This window comes from Rattus rattus, chromosome 5, assembly GCF_011064425.1.
Source record: "Rattus rattus isolate New Zealand chromosome 5, Rrattus_CSIRO_v1, whole genome shotgun sequence".
Classification (NCBI taxonomy): Eukaryota; Metazoa; Chordata; class Mammalia; order Rodentia; family Muridae; genus Rattus; species Rattus rattus.
In genome coordinates this window covers 119,593,673-119,620,276 of record NC_046158.1, presented here as the reverse complement: position 1 = coordinate 119,620,276, position 26,604 = coordinate 119,593,673, and the positions used below count along the sequence as shown (strand labels likewise).

At 41.5% G+C, this 26,604-nt stretch overlaps 1 protein-coding gene across 1 annotated transcript in view; it reads left to right on the top strand.

Annotated features, from left to right (window-relative positions):
• Sel1l2 (SEL1L2 adaptor subunit of ERAD E3 ligase) overlaps positions 1-26,604 on the top strand; it is a 122,443-nt gene that overhangs the window by 41,216 nt on the left and 54,623 nt on the right. Inside the window, exon 3 of the mRNA XM_032902362.1 lies at positions 10,935-11,103. Coding sequence (XP_032758253.1) covers positions 10,935-11,103 — 169 coding nt within the window. The remainder of the gene's footprint in view (positions 1-10,934; positions 11,104-26,604) is intronic.

Here is a 26,604-nt window from a genome sequence, read left to right as displayed (position 1 = left end):
ACAGATGATCCCACTTTTTTTCTTACTGAAGAAAAAAGGGTTAAAAAGCAAACAGTTTAAAAGGCAATTCTGCAGCCATCTACCCACAATTCTCTCTGGCAAAGGGTTATATCCAAAGATCTGATCTGGCCAGAATGCAGACACACCCTGGATTACAATATAATCTAGATAAAATAGAGACACACTCTTAGTACACATCTTTAGTCCTTAACGATGAAGGTAAGGTTAGTTTGTAGAAGGAAATAGCCCTGTATGATATCCAATTGAGGGGCAAAGTGATGGATCAGAGATTGATCTGATTGTCAAATCATCAGATTTGACAGAATGATTTGGAGATAAGATATGCCCAACTCGCACAAGAACAGGACAGAAAAGAGAGGCTACTTGAGAGAGAGAGAGAAAGAGACAGAGACAGTAATGGGCTAGAGAGATGGCTCAGTGGTTAAGAACACTGACTGCTCTTCCAGAGGACCTGAGTTCAAATCCCAGCAACCACATGGTAGCTCACAACCATCTGTAATGTGGTCTGGTGCCCTCCTCTGGTGTGTCTGAAGAACTTACAGTGTACTCATATAATAGTTCTTTTAAAAAGCAGAGAGGAGTGGTGGTGACTGGTGTGTGTATATGGCAATTTACCAGAACAGTTTACCCCAGGACAGTTTTACAGAAACAAGTTATAGAGAGAACAAGCTTGATACAGATGAAGACAAAACTAGCCAGAAAATGAGAAGGAACCAGAAGATTAGAACATGAATGAGGCCAGGCAGAACAATTCAGTCAGAAGCTGAGAAAAACTGGATTGAATCAATCAGTCATCTTGGAAGATTAAATTTTACAGAAGCTAGAAGCTTCCAGGCCTGGGCCTAGGGATAGTTAGAACAGAGAAGAAACCTGGGTTCAGCCCAAGTAATATATTCACACAGCTTGGGTATGACTCTCATCTCATCACTTCATTTGAGGAACTAAGCAACATTTACATCTCATGTTAGTAATTAACTACTCTGTCTACTACATGCTTAGATGAGGAAGCCCCTAAGTTTGTCTTCTTTCTCTCATAACCACACCACAGTTCTCTTGGTCCTTAAGATTGAAGACCAAATCAGTTCAGCTGTCCCACCACCACCCATTAAGATCACCCACCTATACTCTGTGGGAGACATCTTCCTGATAACCAGCCTATATTTTTGTCTACTGTAGTCTATTACCTTGTAGTACGCATTCCATAAAACTTAAAAAAAATCAAAGTCCTCTTATGTCCCAAATAACATATTATAAGTATTTTGAGACATTAGAAGGTAGCATGAAAATATGCATTAAAATAATCAACAAATGCTCTGACAAAGGGAGATATTTTTTCTTTTTATTAAAATTGTAAGTTAGTGTACAAAGTAATGGGTTTCAATAAAAGATTGTCACGAATATATTTCATTACAAGCTTCTTATCACACGTCCTCATTGACCTTCCCTGACTCACAGGATCCTCCTTGCTGGTCCCATTCACTACCCACCAAATATTTCTTCCTTCTGCCTTTATGCCATAAGTGTTCTATTTCTCCCCACCTCTTAAGGTCTCTTCCTTCACTATCCTGGCCCCTTTCTAGTTTTCATAATCTATACACTCACACGCTTGTCCACATCATTGCACAATCTCATATATAGAACGCTCTGGAAGAAACTAGAAAAGTCTGTTGTTTTCAAACATTAATGTCATTAGGCAACATATGGACATTCACATAAAGGAAGATAAATAAAAAATATGAATAACATCATAAGAAGATGGATAAGGTCTTTGGGGCTTCTTTTATTGATCTTTGAATGCATTTTCTAGCTCTTTCCATCCATCTCTGATAGTTAGCTAGGCTCCGCCATCTTGTAGTGATACTTTCCACTGACTGATTGTCTGAATCACTGATTTTTTTTATTTCCAATGTTTCTATTTGTTTTCTTTTGTTGTTGCTGCTGAACTTTTCTTCCACATCACTGACTTTTTCATCTGTCTTCCCGATATTCTTTTTCATTTGCTGACTTTTCTGTGTTGCTGACTTTCATCTCTGGGTCCTTGGTAGATGTATCTGCTCATTTGAGTCCTCTTTGATAGGGTTGATCAGTTTTACCAGAAAACTGATTATCTTGTGCTAGCAGTTTCCCATCACAGAAGAGTATATTTAGCTTTGAAGTCTCTGTTCCGTGGGTTCTCTTACCCTTCTAAGACTCCTTAAATTGTAACATGGTGGCTAATGCTGTAACCAGGGCCTTTCACAACACTGAGATCTGCATATCAGCATATTTGTCTTCCTAGTTCTATGCCCCCCTGAGTATATTTCACCCTCTAAGAGGGATACAGCTGTGGATGTTCAGAATTCAGCTTGAGCTTCAAAGTCTGGGGCACCATAGCAGGGACTGGCAGTTACGTGGTTCCAGAAGGTGTTTCTTCTGTTGACCTCAGAGCCAGAGCTGTCAAATTCCAGAATCCGCTCCAGGCCACTGAGTAAAGGTGCCTTTCCCTGTGCCATTTGCTGTTTGAGATGAGCCTCTTTCTGTGCACTTTTCTTCCCAAACCCCTAGCTTTCCACAGCTGCCTGTAGGGCACTCTCTCACCCCAGGGCTGTGGCCCGACTCCCTGCACTGGGGTTGTTCCCTGTTCTCAGGCCCCCCTGAGTAGCCCAGTTGGAGACAATAGATTCCTCTCAAGATGGCATCCAGTCACCGACTCCATGTCATACGCAGTGACAGAATGGATTTCTTCTCCACTGCTGACCACTTGCTTGAGGAATCCCTGTCTCTCACTAATACCTATAACTTCCACGCCATGATCGCACATACCTGCTATCTGAGAACTTGGGAAGCAGAGGCAGGAAAACCAAGGCCAGACTGGTCTACATAGGCAGTGCCAGGCCAACCAGAACTACCCAGCAAGATCTTGCCTCAAACTAAAAGAACAGAACAATAAAACAAAACAAAACCCTCCTAACTGGATCTACAGCACATGAGGGCGGTGAGCTATCCTAAGGGTAATAATACACCAGTCTCCCTTCATCCAGGCTCCAAGTTTAATCTTCTGAATGAGGAATTCCCACACATACACACCCCATGCCAGGGGGCATCGGGACTAAACCTGTTAGCTCAGTTGACATCCATGTATACATCTTGTCCTCCACAGTTTTCAGTAACCTATCACTACCTTTGGGGTTTTCCAGAGTTCTGTTTTCTTTTTGGAGTAGGGCCCATCTTTTTTCTTATTCTGACTCTTCTCCTGGACCACATAGAGGCAGCTTCTTGTCTGCAGTCATTCCCAGAAGTCTGAGACTGAGACGTGTTTAATAATGAAAGGTTATTTCTTCTCTATTGGGGAGTAGGCATTTTTTTTAACCCCAGTACTTACTGCATCTAACAGAGCTGCCTTGCTAAAGTGAAACCCTTAGTCATGTTGGGAAATGTATACCCTAAGATCATTTTCTAGTCCTAATTGAAAATAGTCTAGAAAAATGAAGAACGCTAAGATGATTAGTAAAAGCCCCTTAGCATCAATTTAAGCAACTGAAAGATTAAATCTTACTTTAAGAGAGGGAAGCAGCTAAAATAGATTATAATGCTCAAAATTACCCATCTCCTCGTTTGGTCAAACACATGCTGTATACATTTATTTAAGACTTAGAGAAACTGTGATCTGATACACTTTCAATTCTTGATTGAAAGCCCTAACAGAAACAGCATCTGCTCTCTGTGGTTTTGGCTATGTGTGCCTGCATCTCTACTGTCTGATGAGTGACAGTCATTTCCACGTTACTCTATTTATGCGCTTTGATTTCACTTTCATTCGCCTTCAACCCTCTCCCACTGCTACCCAGAGTAGGGAGCTCTGAGCCTTTAGCAGGCAACAGACTCCCATGGAAGGCGTCTTAGAACACAGATGAGTGGGCTTGACCCCCAGAGTGTAGAATTCTTCTGTAGACCTAAGGTGGAGTCAAGAATCCGCACGCCTTACAAATTCCTATGCGGTGCCTCGGTAGCAGTTCTGGGACCACGTTTTGAGACTCAGGAACTAGAGAAACCAAGTGCTTGAACAGAAAGTGCCACTTCCTGCTCTCTTTATTTCTGACTATTGCATAAACTGGCCTCCCTCTGATGATGCCAGGGGCCCAAGGGTTCATACTTTAGAAACAGGGTGGCTTAAACATAGTTAATGGACTCTCCATTGATACATAGTAGGAAGTAGAAATTAATTTCTTCCTCCTTATCAAACCAGCAGTAGCAGCCTCTGCCATCACGTGTACCTGTCTAACAGGAGCCACTTGTGAGCAAGATGGATTGAGCCTTGTTATGGTGCCATGTTGCCTGCACAACTTCAGTAAGCTCTTACTCATGTTCTGCTCTTCCCAGAGAAGCTTGGGTAAAACAGGATGTAGTGCATCACAGTCAAAGAGGACTGGTTACTTTGAGGGAGAGTAAGGTCTAGAAATGGCAGGAAAAACAGACACTTATGGAAAGTGAGAAATGTCTTTGGACAGTAATGCCCCGGAGAAGGTCGCTAACAGGTAAAGAATCTTCACTAGCAATTCTTCTTTAGCTTTTCACCTGTTCATCATTAGCAAAGAACGAGGCCCCTGTCCCAACCCATTCCCAGCACGACTCATTCCTAGAGAAACAATTTCGATTCTCCATAGAGTACAGTCACACACGTCTAACTCGTTATAATCCTGTGAAGGGAGATAGGGAGAGTCTCGAGTCTCTCCCTAAGGCAGCCCTGCCTTCACTCTTCCCATTCCCTGGAATGAGGTCCTCCATCCACTCTGCTGGTTCAGAAAAAAAGAAATGCAAGAGCTTTTCCTTCAGGTTTGTTGTCCGTCCTTCCTCTACATCCATCCATCTTTGGTTCTGCTTTGTGGTACTTCAGAAGCATCCTCTGTCTGCCCACATGGTTTCTCTCTGATGCCTCTGCACTCATCTGCATCCCACCATCCTTTGCAAAGTTGCCTACTGCCGTTTCCATATGACCCTTCCTGTCCCCTTGGTTGATGTTCTGCAATCTCACATCGGTTGGTCCCATCAGCCAGGATGGTCTTTGTAAAGTATTAATCAAACTGTGTTACTGTTAACCCTTCAGTGATGGATACCCGCATTTTGAATGAAACCCCACCTTCCTACTCTTCCTGTATTGAACCCCACCTGCTTCCACTTCCCTGTGTGCCTTTGTTCTATAATTCTCCCATTAGCTCACATTCAGAGCCTTATTATCACAGTATACATTGATCTTTAAAACTAACTTGATTATATTTTTTTACTGATTAGTGTTACTGATTGTCTTCTCACAAGGTAATGGAAGTTTCCAGAGAACAGCAAGTACCTCGGTCCCGTGCCACTGTCTCTTTCATTCCTAGCCAACAGAGAATCATATGCACCAAGGAACCATTGCTAAAGGGTACCACACTGCTGGATCATTTCATATAATATTTGCCTCCCAAAAGCTATACAAGGAGGCTACTACAACCCCTCAGCCATTAGTCATGCTTTTGTCTTTATGAAATTCTCTTAAAAGCAAATATGGAACTTGAGGACCAACTTATTCTCAGCACCAAATAAATATAGCCCACCCAGCAACAGGAGCACAGGAAATGCTAAAATTCCTGTTTAATCTGACTGACTAAAATTAAGGCAATTACTACCGAAAAGGATTTTAGATACTCTAAATATATTTTTTTAAATTGCATAAGGAGGAGATCGGGATTGGTTGGTGGTGGTTGGTTTTGTGTTTTTGAGACAGGCTCTCTCTACATATTCCTGCCTGTTCTAAACCAGGCTGGCCTCAAACTCACAGAGATCCATCTGCCTATACCTCCCAAGTGCTGAAAGTAAGCCAAGCACCACCAGGCCTGGTCTTGGCTTTTTGGAATTAAAGTAACTCAGTGACAGTCACTCCTGGGCTCATCTCTCCCCATGCCTCCTGTTCATGTGGGGCACGAGGTCCTTGCTTTGGAGTTGCCTCTGTGGCTCACTGCCCACCATTCCTCAACTGTCACTCTTCTGCCTCAGCTGTACTGTCCTCCTCACACATCTTCCTGACTTTGTCTCTGCTGTTTTGCCTCCAAAACTCTCCTTCATGAGATCTTACAGGGTTCTACTCAAAGAAAAGTGTGTCCCAAGACACCCTAGAGCCAATAACACTAACTTTTAAAACCTCATGTTATCAGTTGGCTGTTATCTTTACAACCAGAAAATAATGTTTTGAAGGTAGAGACCTTTTTTTATTCACAGGCGTATCTTCAGCTTTTGATGTCTTTGAGAGTCACAGAAAGGTTCTCTGATACCTGTCATGGCTGACTGTGCTGCTTGTTTTGAGGGAGTGAGAGAGGAAATCACTCAGAAAACACTGTAGCAAAAGGAGGTCGAGGAGTCAGGCCATCAGACACATTAACAGAATTAGTCAAACCCACATTGCTTCCTAAACTAGATGTTAGTACTTGTTTTGTTTTGTTTTTCAAGACAGGGTTTTTCTGTGTAGCTCTGGCTATCCTGTAGGCCAGGCTGGCCATGACCTCAGAGATCTACCTACCTTGGTTTCCTGAGTGTTGGGATGTGCACCACCACTGCACGGCATCTAGTACTTTTACATTGATGTTTTAAGCACCACCCTTTTAGTAGCACGGTGTGGCATATTGCCTGTCATTGGCAGTTCTTCAGGAAGGGATCACAGCCCCATGAGGCAGACTGATGATTTCTACTTAGAGACTCCCACTCAGGTAGCACTGGTTTCTTAACTTTATAACAAAAAAGAGTTTCAGGATCAGCCAGGATGAAGCCAAGTCACAGTTTATTAGGAGATTTTTTTTTAAACACAGATTTATGCATAAGAGTAAATGAAAAGGAATAAAGGAAAAAAAAGGTGGGGGTAGGGGATTTAGCTCAGGGGGAGAGCTCTTGCCCAGGAAGCGCAAGGCCGTGGGTTCGGCCCCCACCCCCAAAAAAAAGAACCAAAAAAAAAAAAATGTAACCTGGAGCTACTTATGGGATGAGTTTCTTTCTTTTTTTTTTTTTTTTTTTTCAGTTCTTTTTTCGGAGCTGACCCAACCTCAGGGCCAAACTAAGGCAAGCTACCACTGAGCTAAATCTAACCAACCCCGGATAATTCTTAAAAGAGAATCAACCTTGTTGTCTTTATAGCACATACATATACATAGACATGATTTTTGTGGGTTCTGAAATTGAGGTCATGGGATGGTTCCTGGGGTACACTAAGGAAGATTATAGCAGATAAAGCAAACTCTAGATCATGAGATACAGAAAGTTAGGTTATTTTTAGTATAAATAATGTTAATAATTTTGTTTGTAAGAGTCCCAAAAGATCGGTAGGAGAAAAGTAAGGCCATATTCATGGTCATACACTCAGGCCCTAAGCCTGGTTTGTTGCTATTTTAATGTTCCTAATTGAAAATAATATTATAATAAATATAAAATATCTTAGAATAAGAGAAATGTTCTCTTGGTGTCAAAACACTTCATAGTAAATGTTAATTATGTGGAGATCTCTCTCTCTCGTGTGTGTGTGTGTGTGTGTGTGTGTGTGTGTGTGTGTGAGAGAGAGAGAGAGAGAGAGAGAGAGAGAGAGAGAGAACAACATGAGAGAGTTGTTTTCTTTCCACCATGAGATATGCAGTCTAGGGATTGAACTGCCGGCTGGAATACTGTAATATTTCATAGAATGTGCTGAAATGCCTCATCTTCAGCTGAGAATCAGGTGAAGCTACAGAGTCCAGAGTAGGAGATACCCTTCCCAGGACCCAGAGATTTCCCTGCCTTTGTTTCCTGCCTCAATATGATAATCTCATGTTGCCAAAGCATGCAGGAAGCTCACTGAAGTTCATGTTCTCACTTCCCAGTACCAAGATAACACTTCCTAGTCCCTTACATTTTAATTGAATAGAAAGTGGCTGAAAGCACTATGGATTACTTTCAGGTCTGACCTAAGACAAAAAAAAGGGGGGAAGGGAGGGAGAGGGGAAAAGGGAGAGGAGAGGGGAGAGAGAGAGAGAACCAAGTGCAATGAACAAAATCTTTTGTGCATCTGACTCCCTCTGCTCCATCCCTTTTTGTCTGCTGGATGTTTATGGAGCTTCAGTAGACCCTGAGGTCCACAGCTTGATGTTGACAGAGCCTAGTTGCAGCAGAAGACTTCAGTGTATTGAAGATGCCAGTACCATGGGATGATCATCAAGAATAGCAGCAGCAGCAAAGTGGAGTCAACCAGAGCCTAGAGTGCGACAGAGGGCAGAGCTAGAGAAGTGATCCAAGCCCTTTGGAGGAGCCCAGAAGATTGTGTGTGGATCTCAAATATTGGAACAAGAAGCTGTGCAGTGGTAAAGTTTTCTTGGAGGCCCAAAGATGTTTGAGATGCCAAAGCCGTGGGATACCTTCTGAGGAAAGTTGCTAAGAGAGAATGAACCAGCCCAGGAGAAAGAAATTTATTTGCAGTCCACAATGATGAAAAAGGAGTTGCAGATCTGAAGACCACTTTGACATCAGACATGGAGATCCTGAGTTTGGAGTTCACCCAGCTGGTTTCCTGTCTTGCTTTGGGGATTGCAGTTAAGTGATTGCATGGATCTCAGAAGAGACTTTGAACTTTGGACTTTTAACCCTGTTGAGATTGCTATAGACATTGAGGACTTTCAAAGTTGGACTAAATGTATTTTTCATTATGCTACATTTAGGTATGACCCCATTGACTCATATGTTTGAACAAGCCTATAGGGGCCAGGGAATGGAATGTGATGGTTTGTATATGCTTGGCCCAGGGAGTGGCACTATTTAGAGGTGTGGCCTCGTTGGAGGATATGTTTCACTCTGGATGTGGACTTTAAGATGCTCATCCTAGCAACTTTCAGATGAAGATGTAGAACTCTCAGCTCTTCCTACACCATGTCTGCTTGGATACTGCCATACTCCCACTTTGATGATAATAGACTAAACCTCTGAACCTGTACATTAACCCAAATTAAATGTCCTTATAAGAGTCGCTTTGATAATGGTATCTGTTCAGAGCAGTAAAACCGTAACTAAGATAAGTGGATAAGTTAATTATACGCTGTGTTTGTTTGAGGACAAGGTCTCTCTCACATAACCTAGCCTCAAACTCACAGTGTAGTGAAAGATGACCTTGAACTTTGTATTATTCTACTGGTATTATAGGTATATACCAGGAAGCCCCATTTAGCGAGGAGCTGTGGATCAAACCTAAGGTTTTGAGCATGCTAAGTAGCACTATGCCAACTGAGCTACATACCCAGCCCAACCAAGCTGTCTTTGAAAAAAGCTTTTGTGCCTGGACATGCTGCCTGCCTCTGGGCAAAACAAAATATCCAAGGTGAAGAATAGTTCATTTTCTGGATTAAGTCTCCAAGAAAGATGTCTATGGTCTATGCTGACAGAGGCTATGTAAATGTTCGTTGTCTGATACCACCAGAAGCCATGGGGATGTCAATGATCCATGCTGTCACAGAGGATCAAGCTGATGTCCATGAACCAAGGTGCTGCTGTCTGGTATGGGCAAGGAAGCTTCTTTTGCAGTGGTATCAATGACTGTAGAATCATAACTGAATGAGAGACGTTGAAGGCTTCTATGACAATCTCTCCACCCCCACACCCTATCCCTGCCAAGAATGGGAAGGAAGGAAAAAAGGAAAAAAGAAGAGACAGAGACAGAGACAGAGACAGACACAGACACAGACACAGACAGACAGACAGACAGACAGACAGACAGACAGACAGACAGACAGACAGGAAACTGTTGAAAAGAGAGTCCTGAAAAACTGTGAAGGATGCTGAAGTTACCTTTTCATAGTTGATGGCTCCTGGCAAGTACTGGGAATAGGGGGTGGAAACTTGGTTTTCTTTAAGAGGCTGATTACTGGGAGTTCGACCACACTCCAGTGAGTATATAGGCAACATAAACTGGACTTGGGATATTTTGGCATTGTTGCCTTGGGAGATTTTGGCTGGGGGTGAGGAGGTAAGGAGGTTGAGGTAGAAGGGGGTAGGGATAGGGGAGTGGGGGTAAGGAAGTAGGGGTGGTCGGCAGGGAGGGTAGGAGGAAGAAGGGGTTGAGGAGGTGGGTGGCCCTAGGAGGAATGGGATGCAAGCGTGATTAAGGTACATTGTACAAAATTCCCAAAAGTTTAATAAAAATATTATATGGGGGAGGGAAGCTTTTGCATGTAGACTTGCCTATGCATGCCCTGGGGTTAAGCATTTCAGAAAGCAGGAGTTTAAACTTTAGTAACAGACACAAAAATCAAAAAATAAGTTGATCCTTTGTAGAAGTACTGATTGAAAAAGGAGGTTTATAACTTTCTCAGACAGCTCGTTCTGAAAAAGTATATTAATAGATTTTCTTCATAAGCCTTTTAAATTCTTTTTAATCTTTGTTATTTTGTGCAATTCAAAACAAACTGCATATACACACACTTAAAAACTTAAAACTTTAATTCAGGTAGGTTAATTAGGTAATTTCTAGAAAATATGCCAGGGAAAGACCTCTTTTGCATTTTTAAAGATTGTGAGAGTTCCTCATGTATTTGTTGTAACAGGTGAGGCAGAATCATCTCTACTTACTTAAGCTCACATAATTGATATCACCATGACAACTTAGCAGGGAAGAGTAAATTGGTTAAATTCTCCTTCTATTTTATTTATAACATTTAGCTTTTACTGTTTGGCTCAATAGTTCAGATAATAATGTAGCAGATTTGAAAGGGTTTCTTTCATACACTATGGGTTCTTTAAGATCAGTAAGCCATATATCATTTCAATGTTAAAAAGCAAGAGTTTGGGTACTTACACGAAACTTGTATTTGTTTTAGAAATGGGAAAAAATTAACCTTCCTGTTTTCCTTTTAAAAGTCATACAGAAGTGAAATGAACCAAAATCCTTTTCTTCGTAGGTATCAGTGAGCAAAGTCAAGCAGTTTTTATCGCATCTACTGGAACAAGGAAAAGCAAATAAAATAACCAATAAAAGAGAAAATCCCTTAGAAAAAAAGAAGCATCAACATAAGTTAAAAATAAAAGGAATTCAAAATAAGAATCTCCTGAAGAGAAATCAAAACTACTGTGAGTAGAACAGTCTCGCACTTAACACTCTGAAATGACAGAAACAGCATTTTAGGGCTGTTTCTGAGAGAACACAGGATCTGGTTATAAATATGTATACACACAACAGTGTCATGTTCTATTGTCTCCTGCTCTAGGCTTTAACTCAGAATTCAGGATAATGATAACAAGTAATTATATCTCATGGGAGAAAAATCTCCAAAATTATACAGGTCCTTATCAGTTACTCTGCTAACAGAAACCCAAAGAAATCAAAATTAATATGATACCTGTTTTGTTCTATGCTGGTAGCCTAAGTCTTCCTTTAAAAAGCACATAGCCTTCATAGTTAGACTTAATATAAAAGAAGATTCTAGAAAAAATGTGATCTCCATAGAGTTTCTGTTTAAATTTTTATTCTTTGGCAATGTCGTGCGCGCGCGCGTGCGTGCGTGCGTGCGTGCGTGCGTGCGTGCGTGCGTGCGTGCGTGCGTGTGTGTGTGTGTGTGTGGAGGGAGTTTGTATTCACCCCACAATCCCCTCTATTATCCCTCTCCTACTCCTTCTGGAACTACTATCTTCCCAACCTGGCCCCACTCCTACTTTCATTTGATCTCAAGCATAAAGTTTAAAAATTATTTTCAACATTTTGTTTAAGCCCAATACACTCTTCTCTGAAATATATACATATATATATATGTATATATTTCTATTCTGTCAACATGATATTTAAATAGATACTTGGCAGCTACTATTGAGGAGGAAATTATAAGAATATCAGCTTTCAGTGATACTATAAAAATGTGTACATGTCTAAACTTACTTAAAATATGTCATACACATTGTAATTGTTATCTGTCATTTCTAATGGAGAAATATGGTCTGCCTTTTACTTAGCCTGTATTGACCCTCCTAATACACACCATTTCCATCCCGCTACACATGAGCTCTCCCAACAGGGGCTTTCTTGTGGACTAGGAAACCAAGACACATGCACAATTGTGCTAGTTAAAGCTCTCTACAATAGGGTGAATACAGATTAAAAGCAAATGTATTCAGTTGACTTACACAACTGAAATGGGTGTGCAATGACGGTTGTCTTTACCCTGGAGAGGCTGAGAACTTGAGGTTCCTCAGTCCATGAGGCTGGATACTTCAACAGTCTCCATGGCTGGGGGATTTCTAGAGAACCTTTGGTCTTCGGTCTACATTGAAAGGTGGTGCTAGATAGTTTTATGTCAACTTAACATGAGCTAAAGTCATCTGAGAGAAGGGAAACTCAAAAAAATGCCTCCATAAGATCATGTGGGCAGCCTCTAGGGCCACGTATTAATTTGTGATTGATACCAACCTATTGGAGGTGGTGCTATTCCTGGGCTGGTGGTCCTGGGTTCCGTAAGAAAACAGACTGAGCAAGCCATACGTAATAAGGCAGTAAGCAGCACTCCTCCATGGCCTCTGCATCAGCTCCTACCCTCAGGTTTCAGCCCTACTTGATTGAGTTCCTGTCCTGACTTCCTTTGATAATGAATTGTGATATGGAAGCACCTTTTTCTCCCCAAGCTGCTTTGCTCATGGTGTTTCATTACAGCAATCCTAACCTTACCTAGGACAAAGGCTAAAGAAGCTGGGATCTGATGTAGATGAAGGCTGGCGGCAGAGGTAGAGGCAACAGGGTAGATGAGCTCACAAAAAAGAAAACTAAACTTGCCAGGCAGAGCTAAAAGCAGACAAGCAAAAGCAAACCCTTTTCCCTTGAAGTCTTACCTCCAGTGTTAGTCTCTATCCTAAGTTGTAATAACTATAAACTATTACAGTATATTTAGTATTTATAGTATATGTATATTGCAGTATATATAAATATATTTGTATATTATAGTGGTTATGTATTACATTGTTTATAATTTCTTGAATATTAATCCTGAATGCAGTTTCCCCTCTCTCCCCTCCTGCAAGGCTCTCCTTCCCCAACCTTCCCTCTCCTCCATATTCAACCTCCCACTTCCCCTCAGACAAGAGCAGACTTCCCAGGGACATCAACCAAACACAGCATAACAAGCTATGATGAGACCAGGCACACGCCGTCACATCAAGACTGGATGAGATAACCCATTAAGAGGAAAAGGGTCCCACAGGACCCTTTCCATAGCATTTAAATTGCTTTTCATTCATACACTCTTTCTGTAATTGTATTTCATCAGTTTACATACTGCTCTATTAATTTCTATACTCATAGTGAGCGTACAACTGGCACAGACGTAGGAACAACTATTGGATTTTTTCTTACATGCATTTTCATGTGATGTATACACATGAGTGTATGCACACTCACCAATATGTCTAGTCTGGCTAGCCACCTTGCCGTGATGGGTCTTCTGTCTCCATCTTCAAAGCACTGGGAATACAGTGGGCTGTTACAGTTTCCCACAATCATATGGATTCTGAGGATCCATACCTTTGTCCTTAAATTTGAGCAGCATAAGTTTTATCTATTGAGCCATCCCCTGGACCCTACATGGCTTTTTGGCAGGTATAGAAGGGATATGTGATAAAATACTAAGGAGGAACCCAATTTAAGGAAGAGAAAGTTTACTTCAGCTCACAGTTCAAGAGTACAGTCCATCATGACGGAAAATCAAAGCTGCAGGTGCCTGAGGCAGCTGGTTCCACTCCATCCACAGTGAGGAAGCAGAGAGTGAAGATGCTTATGGTCCACTGGCTTTTTCCTTCTTATGGAGTCCAGGACCCGAGCCCGAGGAGAAATAGTCCTGACAACATTCCGTCTAACTTTCGCTAGAGAGTCTCTCATGAGAATGCCCAGAGGCTAAGTGATTCTAAATCCAGTCAGGTTAACAGTGGATATTAACCATCACAGCTTAACATCACAAAGCTGTTTCCAAGAGAAATCTGAACCTGAAAGGTAGATGGTCAGCCACGAAGCTATACACTCGTCTTGAGAAACGGCCAACTATGGCAGCAAGGACGTTTCTAACACTCAGAGCACTTAGCAGAAGCGTTGCATGTTTGAGGCCAGCCTGGGTTATGAAATCAGACACATCCTGAAAAAAAATGTTTTTGTTTACATGCTTCTCTAATGATTTTAAGGAGACACAGAACTATTTGATAAATATGGCGCAATTTGCTAAGAGCCAAAATATACTTGAAAGTTTTAGAGGAGAATGAATAATGGGAAATACTTTCATTCTACCAGTGACAGCCACTGTGTGTGCAGTAGACATTAACATTCTGAGGAGTCACACTTGACTCCACAGAAATGTCCACATCCCTGAGACCACCAGGATGTTCACATACATTCATCACTGATGCCTATTCATATCACTGGTGCCAAGTGCACAAGAGAAGCCTCATTTTATAAGCCACAGAATCCCTTCATCAAGATTTACAAAAATGAGCAAAGTATCCTTCTGCCAGAAGTAAATACAGAAAAGCAGCCACTGCTAATAATAGCAATAGGCAGAAACCGAGAAGAGTGGATTCCAGAGGGAGCTATCCATTTAGAGGCTGGAAGGTTTCTTATTGACCCCAGACTGAGCTCCTTTCCGAAAGTCCTGCTTTAACAAAGACATTTACATTCTCAAAATCTTAATAATGTCAACGGTATTTTGCCCCATACTTACCCACAAAAGGCTGGTTTGCTGCTCAGCTGAAACCTGAAAACAGCACTTTTCCACAGAGTCATTTGGCATCTCTTTGACATCTCCTGCTAGACAGTGTACATTTATGGCAGGTGGAGTTGGATTTAATAACTGTGATGTTCCGAACACACGCTTGCAGTTGCTGACACCAGAGCTCAGTGATAAGGCATAGCACATTCATAGCAAATTGAATGTTCTCACTTTAGAGAACTAAGCCAAGCTAGCTGTGTGGCCCAAGTGGCCCACACTTGTCATCCAAGCCCTCAGAGGACTGAGGCAGGAAGACCAGGAGTTTAAGGTCAACCTGGGTGACATATAGAAATTCTGTCTCAAGGGAAGAAGAGGAAAAAAGGAAAGTTGGGGGGTGGGGGAGAGGCTGGGGGGGGGAGAAAGGATGAAAGGGAGAGGGAAAGGAAAGGAAAGACTAAGTTGTGTGTCAGGAAGGACTAAGCAATACATTCAGTTGGACATCAACCAGGAAAAATGCCAGTAGGAGATACAGGCACGTATCAAAGGATTTATTAAGGAGTTACTTCATGTGACTATGAGGGCTAAACTGGGCAAGCCCAAAGTCTATAAAGAACACTGTCGTGGAAAGCAAATTGGAACCCATAGACATAAACTAAAGCTGTTGTCTAGAAGACATGTTTAACCTTCTGATGTTGTAACATGACAGTCATCTACAGAGATGTTGGGTTGCATTCAGAGCTACACTGGGACACCTAATGTCCACAGGTCTGGCAGGCTTGGCCCAGCCCAATGACTCTGTTTGTTTGTTTGTTTGTTTGTTTGTTTGTTTGTTTGTTTGTTGTTTCGATGGTGTTTTGCTCTTCTTTTAAAATATTTTTAATAGTTTTAAATTAAGTGCTTATATATGTGTTTGAGTGCAGGTGCCCACAGATGCCAGAAACATCAAGTTCCCTGGAACTGGAGTTATAGGTGATTAAGACCTCCCTAGTGGGTCCTGGAAACTTGGGTAGAGTTTAAGAGTAGTCTACACTCTTAACCATTGAACCGTCTCTCTGGTTTTCATTAGGAAAGCCTTGGTCTCACACTTAAGGTTCTGAAATGTATTAAATGAGACGAACCCAGATTATCTAGGATAATCGCTTTGATTATGGGTTTTAGTCACATCTACAAAATACCCTCACAGAAAGAACGAGGTTAGTGTTTGAATCGCTGGGGACTATAGCCAAGGCAAGATGACACATGAATTGGCCATCAAGCCATGTGTTTTCTACTCCTTATAGCTTCAAAGTGTCTTTGCTTCCTATGCTGGAGATCAATCACAAAACTTTTGGAGCAGTGTTCTACCCCAAGCTATACCTCCAGCCTCCACACAATTGTTGATTTTGCAGCGAGATGGCTCTGTGTGTAAAGGCACTGGCAACCTGAGCTGAATCCCTGGAACCCATGTGGAGAAAGATGAGAACAGGGTCCTACAAGTAGTCTTGGGATCTCCATATATGTCCTTTAGTATGCAAGGGCGCTCAGGAACACATACACTAAAGAATTAAATGTAAAAAAAGAAAATCTAAGATCTGTATCTATTAAATTTTACCATAAGGAGCAGTGTAGCTCAGTAGGAGGTCCTTACTACTCAAGGGTTCGGGTTTGATCCCCTAACCCCACAAAACAAAGCAAAAAACAAGAAATTCGCTGTGACCATTCTGAAGTATTAGTTCAAACTCTTTATCTCATGAGCTAAATCATTGACATAATCTTTTGCCCAATCTCTTGTTACAGAAGTTGGTGGGACGGGGCCAAATTGAGAGACAAAAACTTACAGTAGTCCGCTATAAATCTCCAGACTAATATTTACCAAATCAGCCAGATATAATTCTAAATGTGATGAAGTTGTGAAGATTTTATTTGCTGAAATATGTTGAGCGGCACACATGTCTCTGCGAAGCTATCTTAATAAGCATGTACGGATAGAAAGTGGGCAAACATCTGCCCATGACCCACCCCACCCCACACTGGAAGATGGTATCAACAGATGCCAGTTTGTGAAATTGAATTTATTTATTTATTCCCTTTACAATCCAATATCAGCCCTTCCTCTCCTCCCAGTATCCCTTCATGCAAGTTCTTCCCCACTTCCTCCTTCATTTCCTTAAGGGAAGCTCCCCTCTAAGTATCAACACACACACACACACACACACACACACACACACACACACACACACACACACACACGTGTTGCTGCAGGACTAGACATATCCTTTCCCATTGAGGCCATACAAAGCTGTCCATTTAAGGGTGTGGGATTCTCAGGCAGGCAACAGACTCAGGGACAGACCCTGCTGTTGTTTGGGGGACCTGCATGAAGGCCAAGCTGCTCATCCACTACATATGTGCAGGGGCCCTAGGTCCAACCTGTGCTCACCCTTTGGTTGGTGATTCAGTCTCTGAGAACTCCCGAGGGTCCAAGTTAGTTGACTCTGTTGGTCTGCCTGTGGTGTTCTTGTCTTCTTTGAGTCCCTCAATCTTTCTCCCAATTCTTTCCTAAGACTTCTCGAGCTCCTTGAGTTGTTTGAGCTTTTAATTTTTGAGATTTATGATACCATTTCTCTCTTCTCTCTCCTCCCTCCAAACCTTCTCTTTCAAATTCATGGCCTCTTTTTAAAAATTTAAGTGTTGGCGTTGGTGGTGGTGGTGGTAGTGTGTGTGCAGTACATAAACACAGCCTGTTCAGTCGTATAACATTACTGGTATGCATTTTCAGGGCTGATCAGTTGGTGTTAGATAAGCAATTAGTGGGTTGTTCCCTGGGGAAGACTATTCCTCCTGCTCTCAGCATACCTTAGTAGCCTGCAGTTCTCTGTGTGGAGTTGAAACCTCTTGACTTCCCCCTTCTATGTTAGCGTGTCTATTGGTGTCATTCTTGTTCAGCTGAAGTTTAGACAGTCATGCTAATGAGACTCTGATTGTTTGTTTCAGTAGGGTCTTGGATATCCCAGGCTGGCCTAGAACTCCCTATGCAGCAGGATGAGAAAGTAATCTTGACCTTTCCATCCTCCTGCCTTCACCTCCTGAGTGGCATTACAGATGTATGATGTCATGCCCAGCTTCTAAGCTCTTCCTGTTTGTGAAAAGGTAAGAAGAGTTACGTAGAAAAAATATGAGGTAATGTTAGGAGCGAGGAAGGTGATGGTTGTGCTAAATCAGGATGCCAACAAACTCCAAAATTGGGAGATCCCAAGTCATGTTTTTAAACCATCCATGCCTCAGATGACCAAAGAAGCTATTTTAATCCCTAGAATACATCAGCCTCTCTTTCTGTTCTGTGAAATCTTAACTCTGCAATCGCAGACTCATTTTACAAAGGGAATATTCTTTTAGAACAACTCAAGAAGATGTTACATTTCCCTGTAAGTCAATGGGTGTGAGTTGATGCCAGGGGACAGGGAGGGTCACTGGAGACTGGGAAGTTGAAAGAATTGCAATAAGTCATAGACGATATAACATGCCTTTTCACTCAGGAAAAAAGTAAGCACATAGAAGACCAGGTACCCAGACATACCCCATCATATATAGACACATACATAGAGACAGGCACATTGGCCTCTTGGAGAGGCAGGCCTACAGACACACATGTAGACAGGCTGTTATCAGAGGCAGAGGATCTCTGGCCTCTGACTACAGAGACAAATTTATATAATATTCACACTAACATGACATTCTGCCAGCAAGTTACATAATAGATTATATCACTGTTAAGCTTTGGATTCTGCAGACATTTGATGTCCGTCACTTTGTGGTAACTTGTGTTCCACCCTCCCATGTCTATCATTAGCCATCTTGACCCATGCCAGATAACTATAACAGCAACCAGGTTGTCTACACATAAACTGGCCCTTATGACTTTGTGTTCCCAATAACTGTATATAGCATGAAAACACTACTTGGGCATCAGCAACAGTTAAGGAAAAGGAAGCTGGGGAGATAAGAGCTTCTCTAATAAGGACATTTGAACTTCACAAGCTGTGGAAATGAAGTAATAACATGAGGTTAGACATGATTACAGGTTCACTGTAAACCTTGCTGAATTCTGATTTACTCAGTCTATACTCTAACATTTCTGTGCATGAAATGTCATCTTGGCAATGAGATATCGGTGTTCTAAATAAATGCTTTTTCCAAGGCCTTTGAGTACACCAAAAAAGAGAAGCAAAACTTAGCCTAACTCATCTCAAAATGCTTCTATTCTAGAAATGGAAATGATTAACATCGAGCTGAAGTCTTTAGAACATGCATATGGTTTTCCACACTTTGAAAACAGCAATGACTCATTTTCAATCTTGCCAATTGTTCTTTAACCTAGAGCGTCTCAAATATAACAAAGAGTAGTTGCATCCCCTTTACCTAAAAGCAAGATGTGTTCCTGGCAGTGTCTGCCATATACACAGAATGGAATAAATACTTGATGGATTAAGTTGAATCAACTTGTCCCTGGGCTCTCTGAACTGAGTTCAAACTCAGAATTTTCTTTGAAGTATGCTGTGTTATAGGTGACACTCAAAAGTAACAAAGCCTTGGATTTCTAGAGCACACTTGAGTGATGTTTTATAATTGAGCACGATGATCTCACAGCTATTATTTGTTTGAAAATGGCACAAACATTTTCCCCCATAGTACTTAACACTGTGACTTCATCAGCTAATTCTTCTGAGAAAGAATTAAATCTAAAAAAGTAATTATCCTTATTAAATTGTTAGCTGGACAATTGTTAGCTCCAGTCTGAGTGCCGGAATGGCGGAGCCTGGATCTTGAGTTCCCTCCTGACTCTCATGGTATTAGTCAGCGTTCATTTCTGTTACCTTTCTCAGCCACTACCACATCCTTGGTTGAAGGAGAGTATTTTCACAACTCATTCAGACGTTCCTTTTTTTTCTCATTTCTGCGATCTAAAATAACTACCCTAAGCTTATCTTTTGCATTCTGAAACAGAATGCAACTCTTGACTCTTTGAATAGTTGTAACAGACACTGACAAGTGCCAGAAAAACACTCCCTTAATGAGGGACATGTCCCCAATTGCAGACAGCCTTCAGTTTGCAGTCCCAAATGGGACAGTATTCCCAGACAGACAGCTCCATGTAGATGGCCTCACCTGGGAGACACTGACAACTACCAACAGACCAGGAATAGAAAGCCCTCATCATCTTGCTTTACTTGGGATTTAGGTGACTCTTGTTCCAAGGTGTCCTGTTGGGTACACTCAAAGTATTTTATCAACTCTGCCTCAGGGTCTTTCTCTGCCCAATCCAACTTGTTCCCAGATGAGGGTCCATAGAAACTTCACAGTGAGCAGAGGTTGAGAGGGAAGCATGTATGTCTCTCTTGGATCACTCACTAGAAAGTCCTCTTTTCCCTCTTTGACCTCAAAGGATCAGCCTCAAAAACTATGTCTCAGGTTGAAGTGGTATTGACTAGAGGTCTTTCGCAGAAATGCATTTTATGAATTTTATGTCTTGCGGGAATGGGTGAGAAGGAAATTACCCAACTTAGGGAACTTGGTCTCAGGGTTCTCAATTGTCCTTCTCCAGATGATTAATTCCAAGCTTCTATAACTGGGGATCTGGGCTTGATTTTGGGAGGGAGAAAAAGGCAAGACTCAGCCACCCAAAGGTGCTTCTCAAAATCTGCTTCTCAGGGTACTCAAGAGGCACACCTTACTATCTCTCCTGCTGTGTGATGATGCCTAAACATGAGTTCCACAAAGTTTCAAAACTTTTGTCTTTTAAAGGAACAGTGGCTACACCAGCTCCTAGTATAGCCTAGAATTGTCTACCAGCTTAGTGACCTTGGTCAGGCTACCTGACTCATCTGTGTCCACATCACCTCAGCACTGACCGAGAATGATCAGTGGTCCTTCTTACAGCCAGCGGACTATAAAAAAATTAGTAAATATAAGCACTGAGAACTGTCTGGCACTACCTGCTTTATAAGTACTAACACTTGCTATTATATATTGGTTTGATTCTTATTTATTTTATAAAATATATTTCTTTTAGCTAAATTAAGAGTTTTAGATAGTAAACTATAGCTCAAGCCAGAATCCTGATTTCATGTTTTACTTTCATTTATGCTTGAAGAGAGGAAGTATTTCATTTCCACAGTGAACACTGTCTACCGCTTCCTCCAGTACCCCTAGGGGTCTTGGTGTCTGATGACAATGGCAATAGACAATCAAGTATGGCGTTGCAGTAGTACTATCCTTACTTAAGGGTGTTTGAGTTCATCGTATCTGCTAAACCCTGTGCTGAGTCATTCTTTCTTGGCTGCAATGCTATTTTTAGTAACAGATCATCATTATTCTCCCTCCTTTGACAATATCCTATCTTCTTGGCGCACATAAGGGTGAATGTGAAGATTTCTCCTGATGTGAATCCTGAAAAGTCAGAGGCTGAAGTTGTTCTTCATTAAATGAAGTTGGTGGGAAGGACAGAGCAGTCAACGTTAGCCAAACTTTGCCGCTGTGGGAAAGAACCTTCTGTTTTTAACGCTGTCCCTCTGTAAACACACCCGACTTGCGGTCAGACTCAAAGACTCCTGGCTTGTCCATCAATCCTTTAACCTCAATGGTCCTTTTCATAATTCACGATGTAAATGTAACTTGAGATGTGAAATGATTTAGTACCTTCTTTATGTTTTCTAGGTAACTTAGAAAGTATTTACCTGTAATCTGTAGGTTAAGATTTTAGAAACTGTGGTTTAACATGAAAGGGGGAGAATGTAGCAAACGGCAAAGAAAGGAGCAGAGCGAAGTGTCTGGGGAGAAGATGAGGCTTTGACATGAGACATAGGATAGAGGCCGCATAGGTCAGGAGTCCGCACTGGCATCTCAAGAGAGATAGGCACACCTAAGAGTATTTACAAAGGATACATTTACATGAGTGTGACTCTTGAACACACTTATTTAGGAAAGTTGGCAATTGAGGAGTCAGCAGTATAAGCCAAAGATGACCATGAAAAGGTGACCTGGGTCCAGAAACTACCAAACACAGGGGAGTTTACCAACTATACTGCTTACTTATCGTCCCAAAAAGTAAGCCTTGTAGAAGTGAGTGACTGGGCCAAACAGCTGTCTAACGAAGTCTGAGCACTATGCTGGAGACCTGGGGAGTCAGGAAAACTGCCTTTGGCAGGTAGCCACGCTCTGATCTGGGTGTGTCTACTCCTAAAGGGAGAGTGAGCGTCTCAGTTTCCTGGTGCTGTCTTAACAAAATACCATGGACTGAGTGACTTAAACAACAGAAATAATGGTTTCTTGCAGCTCAGTGGACCCAAATTCTAAAACCAAAATGCTGGCAGGTTTGGTGCCATTTGAAGGGCTTCTGTTACTGGCTTATAAGTAGGTCATTTTCTGATTAGTTCCTTGTAACCCAACATGATGGGCTAGCATTTTGGCAAATACAGAGCCAAAATAAGTATAACTAAGACGTGAAAAATGGAGCTTTATTCCTGCTCCAGGCTAGGAAGTAGTAGGAGATATTTCCAAAGCAGAAAAAGTAAAAGAAAAAAGACTACAGAACTTTTATTACAGGGACTGCACATTCTTCGAGGGGCGGGTCCATTCCTTAGCATGCTCAGTTTAAAGACACAGTTTAAGAAAGAAAGGGGATAGACGCATTTGGAGATGTGCTTAGCTCAGGGTTAACGAGCACAGGTTTAAAGGATTAAAGTGGTGCCCAGGAATGCCTTAAGGTATATGCAGCTTGCACCATAGTTTTAACTGATGAAAAGGAGAGAACGCTCTACGCTCTGATAGAGGAGTTGGCCCGAGACATTCCCACCGCTCCGAAAGCCCCACCCTCTGACGTCTCTTCTCTGTACCTGTGCACCCCGGAGTCTCTTTTCTCATTAAAACACCAGGCATACTGAAGCGGGAACTTTCCTAGATGACTCATTTGAATCATCCCTTCAAATCTCTCTAAATGAAAGTGCACTGGGTAAGGGGGCTGAAACCCAAGTCATCTAAGGCATATATTAATAAAAAGAGGGAAGAGGAGGTCACAGATGTTAAAAACCTTTCTACACATTGTGTCTCTGACCCACGTTGAAATATAAAGTTTATTCAGCTTAGTTACAACATTTTCCATAGTCACTGCCATCTTAAGATCTCTGATGGTCCTAATTCTCTCTTGTTTTAATTTTCAATTTTTATTTTAGACTTTGTGTATGAGCGTTTTGCCTATATGTATGTCTGTGCACCTTGTGAGTGCCTGCTGCTCACGGAGGGCAGAGTAGGGTGTCTTAGATCCCTCAGAACTGAATTTACAGTCCGGTACACCTACTCCTCACTTTAGTTTGTGAAGCCCATCCCTAGTATTTTGTTCTAATTAGCTTTAAATGTCAATGTGACAGAGACTAGAGTCAACTGAGATTACAGTCTCAATTGAGGGACTGCCTAGGTCAGATAAACCTGTGGCCATGTTTATGGGAGACTATCTTTTCCTTTTCCTCTTTCTTTTCATTCTTCTTCTTCTTCTTCTTCTTCTTCTTCTTCTTCTTCTTCTTCTTCTTCTTCTTCTTCTCTCCTCCTCCTCCTCCTCCTCCTCCTCCTCTCCTCCTCCTCTCTTCTCTCTCTCTCTCTCTCTCTCTCTCTCTCTCTCTCTCTCTCTCTCAAAAAAGACAGAGTTTATATATAGTTCTGGCTCTCCTGAAATTCACTGTGAAGATCAGGCTGGCTTCAAACTCCCAGAAATCTGTCTCCCTTTGCCTCCCAGGTGCTAGAATTAAAGGCACATGTCATGAGCCCAGGTACTAAGAATTATCTTGATTTCCTTAATAGATGAGGAGGACCCAGGCTCCTCTGGTGGTTCTACTGCCTGGACAGGAGGTCTTCAGCTATATATAAGAAAGCTAGGGGTTGGGGATTTAGCTCAGTGGTAGAGCGCTTGCCTAGCAAGTGCCCTGGGTTCGGTCCTCAGCTCCGAAAAAAAAGAAAAAAAAAAGAGAGAGAGAGAAAAAAAAAGAAAGCTAGCTAAAGTCTGGAAAGGTGATCTAGTAGTTAAGAGCACTTGTTCTTGCAAAGGACCCAGAGGACACAGGTTCAATTCCCAGCATCTACATAGTGACTCACAACCATCTCTAACTCCTGTTCTAAAGGACCTGACACTGTCTTCTGACTTCTGCAGACACCAAGCATACACATACAGGCAAAACAGTTATATGCATAAAATAAAAACAAATAAAACCTAAACAAAAGAAGGCTAACTAAGTATGGCCCTGGGAGTGAGCCGGCAACATCAGTCTGCCATAGTTTCTGCTTCAAGTTCCTGCCTGACTTCTCAGTCATGGACTGTAACTTGTAAGCTGAAATAAAACTTTTCCTTCTCTAAGTTGTCACAGTATTTTTTTGCCACAGAAGCAAATGAAAGTATAAAACACCTTTCATAAGTAAGGCTGGTTTGTAAGTAAGAGAGCAGAACAAGCACCTACAGGTTAGCCATTCAGAGAATGTCAAACTCGGGGAGGCCCTTTAAGTCTTTTGCTGCTGCTGCGGAGTGGAAAAATATTAAGACTACGAGATCAAACAGAGCCCTTTACCCCGTGTTTCTAGTGCTCATCACTGTCAGAGGAAGAATTAAACACAAAGTAAGAAATTGATGGGTGAGGGGAAAAGGGGGGCTCATTGGTTATGGAATAAGGTCAGCGTCAGCAGTGGGGTATAGGCCAGAGATACAGCTCTCTGCTACAGCTGCCCACAATAGCCCGAGCTCTTTGCAGAGCCCTCCTCTCCAGTAAGGCTGGATACCGGACTTCAAAACAGAAAGAACCTCATTGTGAATAAGTATGATGCAGAATTAAGAGTTTAATGAGAATATATTTCAACATAGACTCAAGCAAGAGAGAGAAAGGCTCTGGTAAAGGAGATGATACACCTACTGTGTGAATGTGAGCTTCTCAAGAGGGAGTCACACTGGGTGTCTTTACAGTAGCCACCAAAAGTGGCTTTTAATGGTTTATCTCAAAGAGCTGTTAAAGAACCTTTTTTCTTTTCAATGAGTTCATAGTTTGTTTCCAGAAGTGCATTGGATGTTATTATAACTGATACAGTAAAACTCAAGCTTACCAGTGTCACACAGGAAGGTAGAAATGTCTTCACTGTAGATAAAAATTAATAGGTTTGTTTGTTGGAATCCCAGAAAATGTCTCAGAAGCGATTAAGAAAGGACATGTTTGAAGGTCATATGTGCTTGGACATTAGGAACAATTCATTGCTATTTTAACATTCTTATTTGAAATGTCTATATATAAAAGGAATTCTGTCTCTATGTAGGACATAGCAAATGGCAATTGTGCTTTAAATTGTTGTTGTTGTTTTGTTGTTGTTGTTGTTGTTGTTGCTGTTGTTGTTGTTGTTCTCTATAGCCCTAGCTGTCCTGGAACTCACTGTAGACCAGGCTGGTGTGACCACCTGCCTCTGCCTCCCAAGTCCTTGGATTTATGGTGTGTATCATCATGTCTAACCACTCTAATTCTTGATTCTCCATGACTGAAAACTTCAACCAGACTCCAGAATAAGGGTCTCTCTTCAAACCTTTCCATATCCCCTTACTTTCCCCTGTCTTTCTGTCCTAGTTCAAAAACATATCCTCAAGAGAGGCTATGAGTTTCTCTAGAATCACAGCACCTATGATTTTAGACAGCTTAGTCCTTATGGGCAAGCTTCAATGGTGAAGAGAATTACTGGGGAATCAAAAGGTGTATGTGTGTTTGGGGGAGACAAGAAAGTCCAGAACTAGGTTATGGTTTTCCAAGAATAAGCTTCACACACATCCTTTGCCATCCTCCTATGAGATTTTTGGATGTGTCATTATGTCAGATGCATGATGGGAGCAGTTTGCAAGGTTGATGATATGGACAGAGGTGTCACTATTTTGTAATGACAAAGCAGAAGCCCATGAGCAGTTGTCTTGGTGCACCATGTTGATCTCAGCGCCCCGCCACCACCATGTCTTTTTTCCCCATGTGTCTATCTAGCCTCTCTCACATCAAATTCAGAATGTCTCCAGAAATCATTTCCTTACTGTGCCTTCCTCAAATTTGGAAACCTTCAAATCATAAGAACAAAATTAAAGCATCAACAAGATAACTTTATCTGGAAATTGAATCCTACTATAGTAACAAAAATATGTAGTTCAATATGTTTGGGAAGGCAAAAAAATTACTAATAAAAATAACAGCCCTGGGAAGGAATTTGCCATAGTAAATCATTCCTTATAGCCAATCTTCTTGAATGTATGCTCATGCTTTGAAAGCATGCTAATGTCAACAACTGCTATTCCACACATATTAGTCAGGTTTTACCTAGTTATTTTTTTCATTTAATCCTGAGTATAGATAAGATATAACTCGAAGCAGAAATTAGATGCTAAAATGTCTAGTGTTTCTGAATTGATTGAACAACTTGAAGCATTCAAAATAATGCTAAATTCACTTTTTGGTTATTATTTTTCTATTTTTAAAAAATAGACAACTCTAGTTATCTTGTCTGGGAGAAGAAAAAGAGCTACTTAAAGTTCATTGTCATCTTGCTAATGAAGCTTCAAAACCCAAATGCCTTTCCTTTGAAAAGGCTTCAGGCTCTATTTTCCTAATCAGTTTCCACTGTGTGCTGTAATAGACTTGGAGGCAGAGGGAAAGAGATCTCACACCGAGCAGAGGCAGACAGACAGACATACAGACAGATGGACAGAGGCGGGGGGAGAGAGAGAAGAGAGTTGAAGGGTAGAGAATTAGGAGTCCGACTAATTAGTTTTCCTTATCAAAAAACAAAGTGATGATGTTTATTTAAAATTTTAGTGTTACATGAATATTAAGAAAATATTATTCCTTTATTTTTCTTGATGTCA